This window comes from Carassius carassius, chromosome 41, assembly GCF_963082965.1.
Source record: "Carassius carassius chromosome 41, fCarCar2.1, whole genome shotgun sequence".
Lineage (NCBI taxonomy): Eukaryota > Metazoa > Chordata > Actinopteri > Cypriniformes > Cyprinidae > Carassius > Carassius carassius.
The window spans coordinates 8,880,286-8,893,961 of NC_081795.1; the positions used below are offsets into that span (position 1 = coordinate 8,880,286).

The 13,676-nt window shown below is 34.8% G+C and overlaps 1 protein-coding gene across 1 annotated transcript; it reads right to left on the reverse strand.

Annotated features, from left to right (window-relative positions):
• Positions 1-922: 922 nt before the first annotated feature.
• LOC132123571 (retinal guanylyl cyclase 2-like) lies at positions 923-10,997 on the reverse strand. Its single transcript, XM_059534288.1, has 19 exons — positions 10,468-10,997; positions 9,076-9,869; positions 8,084-8,385; positions 7,642-7,996; positions 6,818-6,902; positions 6,629-6,725; positions 6,402-6,530; positions 6,220-6,300; positions 5,952-6,128; positions 5,663-5,819; positions 5,399-5,548; positions 5,098-5,246; positions 4,140-4,303; positions 3,831-4,023; positions 3,577-3,751; positions 3,327-3,425; positions 3,135-3,229; positions 2,779-2,864; positions 923-2,222 (listed from the first exon to the last, which is right to left on the reverse strand). Exons 2-19 carry the CDS (start codon positions 9,818-9,820, stop codon positions 2,138-2,140), a joined length of 3,324 nt encoding a protein of 1,107 aa, XP_059390271.1. The 5' UTR covers positions 9,821-9,869; positions 10,468-10,997; the 3' UTR covers positions 923-2,137.
• Positions 10,998-13,676: the final 2,679 nt, after the last annotated feature.

Here is a 13,676-nt window from a genome sequence, read left to right on the forward strand (position 1 = left end):
ACTAATAATGACAGATAAAAGCACTGCACATTGTCCAGTGCTCTGTCAGTCCTAACAGTTTAATCCCAGTCATTCCGCCTGGTTTGTTGTGTCAACCCTCCGTGGACTGGAATGTGGAGCTTTAGTTGTGTGTTCATTCCACTGAGGGCTTAAAGTGTTGTCTCACCTACTCATCTACTCTCCCTGGGAAACCTAAACCACAAAGACGAGTTTTGACATGAGAAAATTTCCTATGACACTAGCAGATCCATCCTGTAGGCTGAATGAGCCAATGGTTGGATGTATACAATAGAGGGATTAGATGCTGGAGTCAAGGGCTCACATGGTGAAATGGGCAATGAAGAGAGGCTAAGAAAATAGCCTAAAAGGGAGTCTGTCAAGATAAATAACCAACGTGTAAACCTTGGCATGATAACCCAGACGACTTTATGTAATGAGTGTAATATGTAGTATGATTAAAGAGAATACTGAATCTTTGGTATCCTTGCTTTAGGTTGGTCCACAGATCAAAACCTTTATAAGAGGGCCATCTTGTGGTAAGCAACAAAACTGCAGCAAAAACTTACGGTTCTCAAACATTTTACCTTTGAGAAACAAGAAATGATTGAGAATAATGAACAAAAAATCTCAATTCTAAAAACCCGTAGGATATTTTTTAGGGAAATTGAATGTCCCAACTAAGTGTTCATCATAAATCAAGAACGATAATTTGGTACTTGCCTTGATATGCTGATATGAGTGACAAAAAATGTAATTGTAGCAGCTGCTTTTCTTGTCACACAGTTAAGAAACCATGAATCAGCTAGGTGACTCATCTGTTTTGAAATATGGACATTATTGCTTACTGAGGCTGTAACTTAGCTTTCATTATAGCTTATAATGCAAGAAGAAGAAGAAGAAAAAAAAACATGGCAAAAGAATGACTTTTTCAGCTAAGTATGTTATTGTCTGTACAGAACATCAGAACAACATTGTCTTTGCTAGCATGAAATTGAATGTTTAAAGTCTCCTACTAATGCTATCTTTATCCATACAATTAGCTACTCATAATTGTTACATTTCATAATATTGTACAGTATTCATATACATGTTTAACAGACAATTAAAAAATGACAGGAGTGCAAAAACTGAACTATTACAAAGAGGCCTTTTGAGATCTGACTGGCCTTGACACTGACTCCCAGAAAATGAGATCAGTCTGAAAAATTATAATTAAAAATGCCGCTCAGGCTGTGCCTGGTAGGTTTGATTTAGCTGAATTCTGATTTAACAGAAAATGCAATTTATCATAAACCACTTATATAAGGCAGTCAATCCCTCTCAAACAAACCCAGCCTACATGTGTAATACAACTTAAACTGCACAGCATCTTAAACATTTCATTATATCCACAAGCACATGTGCTTTGTCAGAGAGAGACTGGATGGACCCTTTATTAAACTGATTAGTCTGATTTTAGATGTAATTGAATGTTTTTAAATAAATAATTTTCTAAATGTATTGCAAGGTACAACTAATAAAACATTCTGCACAGTATAAATAAATATTTTTGCATAAACGAACAGAATTCACAGTTATTGCATTCCTTTTTGTAATTTCTCTTAAGCAACTCCTTACTCAGCATTAAAACAGTCATATTTCATGATTTATTGAGTCCAGAGACAACGTACAGCAGCCTTACATTTGTAATGGTTTGCTATCACCATCCTCAATCAATTTGGCTTTTATAAAGGATGCTAGAATATCCCATTTGGTCATTGCAGCAGATGTCCACTAAGCCTCGCCAAATCTGATTATGTCACTACATTGCTTTTTTGGTCAGAGAAGATCAAAGAAAATCTATTAAAGCTCCACCATGAGTACTCTGTGGGCAAAACAGAGTAAGTGTGACAGTGTTAGACTGGGAAAGAAATACACTTTCACTGACTACTTGTTCCTTAGCTGCCATTTCATTAGCGCTGTTGTTTCTGCTGAGCTGGGCAGAGTCGGATTAGACAGACGACAACCAATCCTATTAAAGTAGTCTTTGTAAGCTGCAGTGAAATACACATGCTTGTGTTGTCCTCTGTTTCTCTCCCGTGCAACTTGTCATGTATATTTTCTTCTTTGTCCATTTTAGCATCCTTCCTTGTGCTTCTCAGATTTTGGGCTTGTCCACTTGTCTATTGGCCTTGCGAAATAGTGACTTGATCTCCTCCGTCACCATGTCTTGCCAGTTAACTCTAAAAGATGAGAAGTGATTTAGAAAGATATGTAGAACAGAAATGTAGAAATGTAGACATTTTCGGTAAGAGATGCATTTCATAAAAACTGCAGAAATACGCAACATGCACAAATAAGTGGATAAGCAAGAAGTCCAACACCACAATGAACAGCATCACGGCACAAACCCACCAGAAATCACCCTAACCACATGACAACTACAGCACAGCATGCAAGGTACTACCTCCTTGCAAATGGCTATGGGTTCATGCCTTTTTCTCAGCTTTCCCTCTCCTGTAAGCCTCAATGTCCTCAGGTCTCAAACCATGGTTGTCTTCCCTGATGCATAAATCCAATTATCCAATAGTATCCCATTCAAAAGTACAAAGATGATTAATCTAAACCACAGAATGAATCTAAAAGTGCAATTTATTTGGAAAGTGGTGGAGTAAAATACATTTTATACCCAGTACAATAATGTGGAATAAAATGAAAAGGCCACATCGATTTCTATAACATTCTACAGTAAGTGTATTTAAAATACTGTAAAAATAAATATAATTATTAAAATCTTACCCTGGTTTGATCTCTGGTGGTTTTGGCAAAGGCTTAGTAAAATTAGATTTCCCAACAAGCCAGTATGTTTCCTCAATGCCTTTCCCCTAAAAAATACATGTAAAAAATAAAAATGAAAAATAAAAACAGTAAAAACAATAAAATTAAAAAGTTAAGTCAGTGCATAAACTATACTGTTCAAAAGTTTGGGGTTGTAAGGTTTTTTTTTAAATGTTCTTGAAAATAAGTCTCTTATGCTCTCCAAGGCTGCATTCATTTAATAACAAAACACAATAAAAACAGTAATATTGTGAAATATTGTTACATTTTAAATAACTGTTTTCTATTTCAATACAACAAAGCATTTGTGTTAGTACCTTTAGCTCAGTCTTTCCTCGAACTTCTATTTGGTAGCCATCGTTCAATGAGCGGAGAATATTCACTGTACTAATGTTCACATGAATTCTGTAAGCTGAAGGAAATTACGTTTATTGATGTATCTTCTCATTACAGTACATCATGTGTTAGTATATCACATCTGTAATGAAAAATATTTGAATGGACCATACGCAACCCTGTAGATTCCATACGAGAGGCGGTGTTGACTGTGTCTCCAAAAAGGCAGTATCTAGGCATAGTTAGACCCACAACTCCAGCAACACACGACCCTGGATAGAGAAGAAACATGATTGGACGAAGGATGAGAAGTATAAATTTGGACAATAAAATCTAATGTCAAAAGATCACACGAGCATCAAAATAAGCTTTCCATATCAGTACCACTAATCAGATGAAAACAGCTGGAGACTGAGTGCTCACCTGAGTGAATGCCTATCCGTATCCTTACTGGAACATCTGGCATGTGCCGCATCTTGAAGGTGCCCACGGAGCTGAGAATGTTCAAGGACATGTTGGCGATTTCGGCTGCATGCTTGTTGCCGTTCCTCTTCGGCAGCCCAGAGGCCACCATGTAGGCATCTCCGATGGTTTCAACCTGTGAAAAAGAAGAGTTAATTGGCTTTTCATAAAAATTGAGTGCTGTTCGGCATGTTGACTCATACATCCAAGCTTACCTTGTAGACATCATGGCTGCCCAAGACGGCATCAAATAGGGTGTAAAGGTCATTGAGCAAGTCCACAACCTCAATTGGATCACTAAGGGATGAGATGGTGGTGAAGCCTACAATGTCACTGAAGTAGATGGTGACTTGATCAAAGTACTCTGGCTCAACGGAGGCACCAGTTTTCAGAGCTTCTGCCACAGAACTGTGAATGAAAATTGAAAGGACTCTTAATTTGACATAGATGTTGATCCAGGTCTTACTGGAGAAAATAAAATGAAGTACGTAAAAGTGTGTTGGTGCATGAAAACATATACTCACGGAGGAAGCATTTCAGCCAGAAGCTTCTCCGTCCTCTGCTTCTCTACCTCCAGCTCCTCCGTTCTTTCCCTGATAAGGTCCTCCAGGTTAGAGGAGTACTGCTCCAGCATACGCAACATGGAGTCAATAATATTGGTCTTTTTGCCCTTGTTAATGAGCTTGAACTGAGAACAGAAAATAAGAAGCCATTATCACTGAATATATATGAAAAAAAAAATAGTTTTAATATAGTTGTCTTTTAGACCTTTGCCAAGAAACTTTATTTAAAGTGCCATTAACATGAAATTTGGATGCAAAGCTATCCAGTGAGATGCATGATGACATATTAGAATTAAAATACACTATATTGTTCAAATTTTTGGGGTTGGCAAGATTTTTTTAAATGTTCTTTTTATTTTTGTTGTATTTATTTGATTATTTTGATTAAAGATTACAGTAAATCAGTAATGTTGTAAAATGTCATAACTCCAGTCTTCAGTGTCACATGATCCTTCAGAAATAATTTTAATATGCTGATTTGGTGTTCAACAAACATTCCTTATTATTACCAATATTACTATGGAAACAATGATAATTTTTTTTCAGTAATTTTTGACAATTTATTTGAAATATTTGAAATCTTTTGTAACATTTTAAATGTTTTTATCTTCACTTTTTAAATCAATTTCATGCATCCTTGCTGAATAATAGTATTAATTAAAAAAAAAATCTTAAAATATATAAACAAATAATAATAGTAATAATAATAATAATAAATCAAATAACACAAAATAAAACAATTATGATGATAAACACATTAATGGAATACAATAAATAACAAAAAATAAATAAATAATATAAAGCGGCACAATATACTTTACATTTATTACACAAAGCAAGCAACCACTCTAAAAATAAAGTTTCTTAGATGCTAGCCAATGCACTCAATAAACTCCAAAAACGACTACACAAAACTCACCTGATCAAAGATCTGATCAAAAGGAGGCCTTCTATCAGGTAGCTCACTCCAGCACTGCTTCATTAACTGGATGCATTCCAGTGGAGCTTGATCTGGAGCTACAGTGGGCCTGCACATAGGCGGAGGTTTCTTCACCTTCCTTATTATCTCTGTTGATACAATAATCATGTCTTTGTTTATGAAAAGATGCCAAATTTCACTGATAAAATGTGTCCAGTTACTGTTGTAACAGCCTGTTTACTATAAAGCTGGTTCATCAAAATGAGAGCAGTAGATCTTGTATACTGTCTTTATAACTAACCTTCAGGAGACAAGCAGAGCATGCAGTACGGCGCTCCTCTGACAACTACTTCTTGAAGTATAATTGCAAAACTGTACACATCTCCTTTATAAGTTCCTTTCCGTGGATTTTCATGGTCTCTGAGAAATTCAGGAGCTGTCCAGAATAGATCTGAGTGACAAAGAATTGCCTTATCATGTTTTTGTTTAATATCAGAGAATTGGAATAAAACTGAAGATTTGCATTATAAATAAACCAGTTTTTTTTGTAAATAAACACCCATACCCTCTGGAGGTGGAGTCTCCTTTGGAGCTTTCTGGGTCTCAAGAATCTCATTGTAACCGTAATCAGTGATCTTTAAGACAAAACGTCCATCTACTACACAATTACGAGACTTCAGGTGCCCATGAGGAAATTCCCTGTGGTGAAGATATTTCATGCCCTATTGGATGGTACCAGAAACCATCAGATTATAATGTCAACAAAGATATATATACTGTATATATAAGGACATTATGAATGCATTTGAAGTTCGCATTTTTACATTAATATTCATCAAAATGTTCAAAAGTACCTTGATGAGATCCAGCAATAAGGAGGATTTAAACATCCAGTCCAGTTTGACATCTTCATTACGAAGGAGATCATGAAGACTCCCCCTAGAACAGTGTTCGGTCACAATGGCAAACGTCTCACAATCACTGAAGAACCCCAAAAATGGATTGACATTTTCATTCCGTAGGTCCTTCATCTGGGAATTATGGGGATGATAAGAAGTGTCACTCAAAGAACAAGCTCATACCAAACTGTTCGTTTTAAATGAGTGTTTTAATAAGCCAAACCTTGGTGAAGATCTTAGTGGTGCTTTGTTTAACCTCCTTGAAATCTCCCTCCTTAAACTTTTTTAGCCACACCCAGTCGCCCTGCAAAGATCAAAATGATTTAAATTGTGTCAAGTTGAAATGGCATGGTGTGTTCAATAAATAATATGAAATTAATAAAATGAAATGACACATAAAGTCACCTCATAGACAGCCACATTTGAAGTTTCATGTGTTGCTGTTGCCATGCTATTCACAGATTGGGAACGTTCACCTGTGCTCTTCTCCTCAATGTAACTTTTTGAATCACAAAGATCTTCAAGAGTGATTTTCTGTGAGCAAAGAGATTACACATGGAAAATATAACATAAAAAAGAGAGAGAGAGAGACCTTAATGTTCAAAGAAAGCAGCTGGTAAGGTGAGGCATACTCTGTTACTCAGCTGAGGGTTGATGAAGGTCAGGTCCTCAAGTGTAAGCAGGATTCTGTTGGGCCCTTTGATCAGCTGGATTTGTTGGATTCGCCTCCTACAAAGATCACAAACAACTTTTTGTACCTTAAACAATATACATATTCATGAAAAAAAAACAGGATTTGATCAAACCCACAGCAATGTTACCTTATGAATAGACTTAGACCAATAGAGCCAAGAACCATAATGAGGACAATCACAAATGCTATGATGACATATAGAATTTCCACACCTATTACACAAAATAACAAATTAATCAACAAATGCATAAGTTACTAATTATACATAAAATGATATGCATCAGTTAACAGTAATCATATATATAAAAAACTAATGTCATCCTAAAATGTAAATTTATTTATAATAATAATAAAATTATGTAGTGATGATGTGACAGTGACAATGATCATATGATAACAGCAATGTCATGTTTGTCAGCATGATTCAAAATTTCATTTATTCATTTTAATTATTGACTGTAATTTTAATTAATTATTTTATTAAGCTATTTGGCTTTGAATAATAATAAAAATAACAATGTTTAATATTGATAATTTACAACACAATATTGAGCATAAAGATATTCATTTTATTTTTATAGTGCTTATATGTAAATATATATATATATATATTAAGAGAGAGAGAGAGAGCGATGCTAATGTAAGAGATTAAACTAGACTATAATTTAATTGTAATTATTAATTTTAATTGATTATTTCTTTAAACAATTAATTTATTATTTATTTAAAAAATTTACAGATTTTTCTTTAAAAAATGTCTTCCAATAATGTTTAATATTGATTATAAAACAATAAATAATATTTCTTAAAATTATTTGAATGTTACTATTTCTAATAGTATGGCATGGTGACATTTAAGCTGAGAAATTGACACCATTAAAAGTCAAATATCTGTTTCTCATTGACCAACACTGTGTAAAATGAGTATGAGTTTGTGTGGGTTTGTTGTACCTCCTGTGCAGATGGCATTGGGGTCAAACCAGCAGCTGGAGTCTGAAGGTGGAGGTGAACCTGCAGGGAAATGAATGTACGTGCCAGCGAATAGCACCTTGTCTAACGTCAGGTTCACATAAAAGCAGCGATACAGTTCAGATCCCCAGCCATCAGTGTCTAAGATCACATAGTCAGTTTGCCCATTCCCTTGGGAATCGGTGCGGATATTTTGGTTGAACCCGGAAAATGTAATGTTCCTCGTGAAGGAAGCCAGGTTGGACCCGGAGAACCACTTACCCGCTCTTCTGGCATTGTGCATGGACTTAGCAAGGAGGTACAAACTGTTGTAAATTGTACCAAAGAGCGGAGAGACCTGAAATGTAGCAGAACATTTTAATGCAAAATGTAATGCATGTGTACAAATAAGACTCAAAGATGTTTCAAAGTTTACCATGCACACCTGCTCTGGCTCTTGTGACACCATCAGTTCTCCAAGTTGTCTGGCCATATTGTATGCTTCGTTGAATGACATCAGATCTGATTCTATAGTGATGGTGAGTACAGCGTCATAGGCTTTGCGCAGTTTGGTGTTGTTTTGCAGTGGGAAGTAGGTGGTGTTGGTGTAGGGCAGGCTGTACAGAAGAGTGTCGTATGGTATAAACACATACTGACCCTTCGTCAAGCCCATGTCATAGGCCTTCATCAGGAATGAACTTTGTTGCTCTCCTCCAATGAGTGCTGAGTGCATGCACATAATGATGACTGAAACACACATGAAAAATGTATTAATTCACGTTGAATCATAATTAAAAATGTTTTACTAAATTTTCAAAAAAGGCCATTACCAGAAATTTGTGTGAACAAACCTTTAAACAAGCAAATGAACAAACAGGAACATTTTACAGATGTTTGTTTCACATAAATATCTTTAATTGAGTAATAAATGTTGTGAATGCATTTACACACCAGTTTAAATAAATGCTTTTTTGTTTGTTTGTTTGTTTGTTTGTTTGTTTAAGATAGTCCTCCTGTTGACCAATGTAGCAAAAGAAAGTGAAATGATGAGGCAAAGCAAACTTTCAGCTGTCATCTGTTTAATCTTAATATATATGATGTATTTGAGTAACTATGGGATTTTGATAGCGTTTTTTTTTTTGTTTTTTTTTGGATAGCAGTGGTTTTGTAAGTTGTTGGTTTTAAATACCTAGTTCTCTCTCTTTAAATATTATTAATATATTAGTATGATAATAATTCTAAATCTAGTATAAAATATTAAGTATATACACAGTACAGACACATATAACTCAACGTTGACCAGGGAGAGTTGTCATGTTTCTTTATTATGATTATTTATTAATCATAATAGTTATTGGTTAAAACAGTGGTTTATGAAATCTGTTGATGGCTGCAAAATCTTCAAATCTGCAAATCTGTGTGTCCAAAACAATTTACCTTTTATCTCCCCTGCGTTTCGTATGTTCAGCAACGTGTTCTCCAGCATGGTATCATTATTCCCCATGGACACAACGATGCCAACGGGAAGTCCCTGGTTTCTGAGAGCACTAGCCAATTTGGCAGCTGTGTCGATCCATATATCCTCATTAGAAGACACGATGGCTATGTTAGCCAAACTGAAAAACTTTAGTACACTGAAAAGCACCCGTGTCGGGGATGGTAAAGTTCGAGCAAATGTTGGGTATCCCTGGACTCGGTCTAACTCATAGTTAATACACGCCCATGAAAATATAGACTTGTCCCAATTCTTGCCCATGAGAGCCGCAGCATTGCAGTATCCTGGATTTGTAGGGCCTATGAATGCATCAATCATGTTCTCATATTGTACAAATGAGATCAAGGCTTTGGATGTCTCACAAGCCTCTTGAAGGATGAAAAAGTCCATTGTGCAGCCCAGTTCTAAACTAAAATCCTTGTTTATGCGGTCAACAGCCAGTTTGGACGCAATGGCAGGAAGTGATTTTGCGTAATAAGGGTCACAGCTCCAAGGTCCCAAGACACCTACTTTGAAAATCAGGCATTGGACACAACATGGAAATGTCATCACACCAAGAATAATCCATAGTGTAATGCTGTAAAATGGGAGTGTAGAGAGACTGTGTCTGTTCCTGAGAATGGGACAGCAGGGGTAACTGGATAACTCCAATAAAACACCTCCGAAAGGGAGGTGAATATGTTGCATTGTGCTCCGTCAGAAGACGTTATCAGAGATGGATATTACAAAGAGACACCTAGAAAACAGTGGATTAGACATGAATTGAAGTCATGGCACACTTTTATCAGTTTTCAAGGCCAAATATTCACTAATTTATAAGCTTATCTGTTACATACAGCTAGGTTGTATATTTTCAGAACAATTCATTTCAACTCACCAAAATTGAAAACTTAAAGTTTAACATTTTTGAGTAAAAATCAAAGCAGTTCCAAATCGACAATCTGCAGTTAATTTTAAATGTTCATTGAACTCTGAATGATTAGAACATGGTTCTAAAAATTACATGAAATTATTGTGACATGGGAAAAATATTTATTTGTGCTTTGCTAATCTACACTGTAAAAAGATGATTTTAGGAAGTTGTCAATGAAACATTGAGTATTGGAGTATATTTTACAAAAAAATTATAATATTTCAGTCTTTCCAAATTTCACGTTTCATGTGTTAATTGCCTTTTTTGTAATTATTTTACTAGCAATTCTTGAGTGAAATTTTTTATGATGCACGACAAATACAAATAAATAGACAACTACAGATTTATCTGCACTTATATGAACAAGTGAACAAATTGAAACACATTGCTACATAAAATGCAATTTAGAAATTGAGCTTACCATTATTTATATGGGCCTCTTGGTGCAGGAAAACATTTTCAAAAAGTTGTACCTCTTTCCTCCAGTGTTTTCTTTTATAATGTAGATTTATATCCAGCATAAGTCGCGAAGTGGGCATAAACAAATGTTGAGTAGATCTCAGCTCACAAACAAGAGTTTGATGAGGCTCGTCAGTGGCGTTGAGACTCAACTTCAGCACCCTGGAGAGCTACTTAAGCCTATAGTCATCAATCCAGGTGCACTTTTGCATCTTCACAATTCACACCTAACGTTCAGTAACATTTTCCAGCGTCACCCTTATGAATATTGCAGGAAAAAAACTTGCCGTCAATATGGGTTCCGTTTTTAACTTATTTTTGTTACATCGCAGTTTCTGAAATCCTTGACGAGCTTAAATAATTAAATACATTTTATAATCAAATCAAATAAAAAGCGATTTGCGTTTTAAATGAATCCACTCGACATTATCAAGAGGCCTAGATGTTTCTCTATTCAATTAAAGTCCTTTGAAAGTGACCCGCGGATGAATCTAATCCATACTTGGTCAGGAACAAAATAAGAGGATTGCAGACATACGTTAGCGCTTCAGACCCACCTTTAGTGACTGAGCTGGACGTGAAAGCAATTAGTTACTTTTTAGTAACGAAGGAAACATAAAATTGTTGCATTAAAGTGTACAGTCATCATAAGCGTGAATTGTACATTAGGAGGATATTTTGATAATTCAATAAGAATAATTAAATGCAATGAATCAATCGCATAGCTAGCTACGACTACTTATTCATTCTCAGCATTAAATTAATCATTTTATTCTAGGCTATATTCATTTATATTTATATTTTATTTTGTGTCCGGGGTGATAAAATAGTAGAAAAGTTGAAAATGTTTAAAAAAAAAAAACCTCAGTCAAATAAATTAAAGTTTTTTTTTAAACCATAATTTTGTTTACTGAAAAATGATATTGTAATATCATTATAGGCATTATGCACACACACACACACACACATTATAATATTATATATTATATAATATTATGTACAAATGACTATGAACACATATGAATAGGGTTAAATCATTTATTTACATAAAAATGAAAATAAAATATCATATATAAATGCACAGTACATACAAACCAAACTACTTATGCCAAAATTTTGTATTTCAAGAATTACAAAAATATCAAAATGACTTTTGGGTCAGAAATGACAGAACAACATTTATGAGTATACAAAACAACATTTTATTATTTTTATGCTTTATGTTTTTCGAGCTCTCATCTTAAGGTTACTTATGGTCGAGCAAGGTCTCAGCAGCCTCTTTCCACCTCGTCATGGAGACCTGAGGTGCATGAGTGTTTACACAGTGTAATTAAGCATTTGTTTGCTGTAGCTGTGATAGGCCCACTTCAATTGAATTTGTACATGGTGCATTGGGTATAATTAAAGTTAACGAAGGGTGTTCCCTTGGAGGATCCCTAGAGTTCTCCCACATTTGCATGCGTCAGTTAAACCTTGTGTTTTGAGAATTCATCTGAGGTCTCTCTGAGCTCATTTGGACTATTAGCACAATGTTTACAGAGAAAGTGGAAGCCCAGGTAATAAGAAACATTTACAGAACAAAACCATCTTGTGCTCAAGCAGCTTTACTGTTTGATTCACATTTTCATTGTTTCTCATTTGCTGGCTATTAAAACTTTAAACGGTTACATAAGTCTTGACTTTCTGATAGATCACGTGGCTTTTCTGATGTGCTTGAGGAGCTTAATGCAGCTTTTGCTTAATGCAGCGTTTGCCTTCAGGTTACTGTTGAGATTTTCTGGTGATATGTGCAGTGAGAGTGAGAGAGAGAGGGCGACAGAGATGTGGTGACCCATATCCAATAAGCCTCTGAGCTTCTTAAATGTTAGACCTTGAAACCTCTGCCCTACAACCAGAAACAGAGGATGCAAACTCAGCAAACAGCACCCAAAGCTTACAGGTAATATTTCTAGCACTCAATAACTGTCTTTAAAGGAAACAAAATCAAAATGACTTGGTCTTTGAATATTGACATATCTGTAATTTTATAAGGGGTGATTGGTGAGTTAACCGTCGCTGAAGATGCACTTCATGTACTTTCTAATATTTGTCTTACAATTAATATTTGTGAATATAACTAAAAAGTTTTACTCTCTTCATTGAAATGTGGGCACCTTTGAAGACAACTATTTTTGTTTTATTGTACTGCCATCTAGTGGATGAAAAAATCTACACTCTTTTAAACGTGCAACCAGATCAGAGGTAGTTTTATTTTAAAACATACAAACTATGCAGTTTCTGCATGATCATCACTGCCCTCTTTTCTACTCTCCTTCTCTTTATTCTTTAGTGTCACTCCTACGAGTTATAAAAATCTGCAGAGAGCAGAAAAACAAAAGAATCTTTAATAACTCATATTTCACAATCAAAGGTTTTCTTTGTGACCTAAATCCACCTGAAAACAAATTGTGATAATATAAATACAAATAACATTACATGCATCTTTGGGTCTTTTCTATTCCTTAAATTTAGTAAACGCTTCACATTACAGATGTAATTTAAGCTGAAGTTGGTTAGGTATGGTAACCTTCAACATAAAATTTTAAAATTAATAAGATTATTATGAGTTTTATTATGTTAACTTTAATATATTAATAATAAATTATTTGTGATTTATTTGACAACTTACATTTTGTTTGCAGCCCAACAGTGTAAAAAGCTTTAACTTGCTCACTCATTAGGGTTTGAAGGGCACTATTCTCTGAAACACTGCTTTAGAACAATATCTAATGTGAAAAACACTGAACCTACTGATCTGAACCTACTGACACACGTCAGATTTCTTTTATTATTGCTATTTTTATTATTTAAACTGTTGTAAATTGAGACATAAATGCTACAAGAACATGGTACATAAATGAAAAAAGACCATCTTCTTTATGAATGTGCATCTGTAAAGCCTCTACAGGGCTGTTCATACTGTTAAAACAAGAATGTTATGGTTACACACAGTTATTTCTTATTTAATAATTTGCTTTGGCTTCAGTACAGAGCTATTATAAAAGCTATTATTTATTTGTATAATAAAAAAAAAAACATGAATATATTCGAAAAGATTTAACCCCCCGTTTACGTTTAAATGGTATGTTGTGTTATATACACGGCTCGCCACTAGAGGGCGCTGTTGACGTT

Bases quoted from the DNA above. Each gene is read 5' to 3' on its own strand.
- LOC132123571 (XM_059534288.1), bottom strand. From the start codon at position 9,820: ATGCAACATATTCACCTCCCTTTCGGAGGTGTTTTATTGGAGTTATCC. The intron at 6,129-6,219 runs GTTTGGCTTATT...CATAATTCCCAG, and splicing joins CCACTAAGATCTTCACCAAG to ATGAAGGACCTACGGAATGA. The intron at 3,426-3,576 runs GTGAGCACTCAG...TTCTCTATCCAG, and splicing joins ACGGATAGGCATTCACTCAG to GGTCGTGTGTTGCTGGAGTT.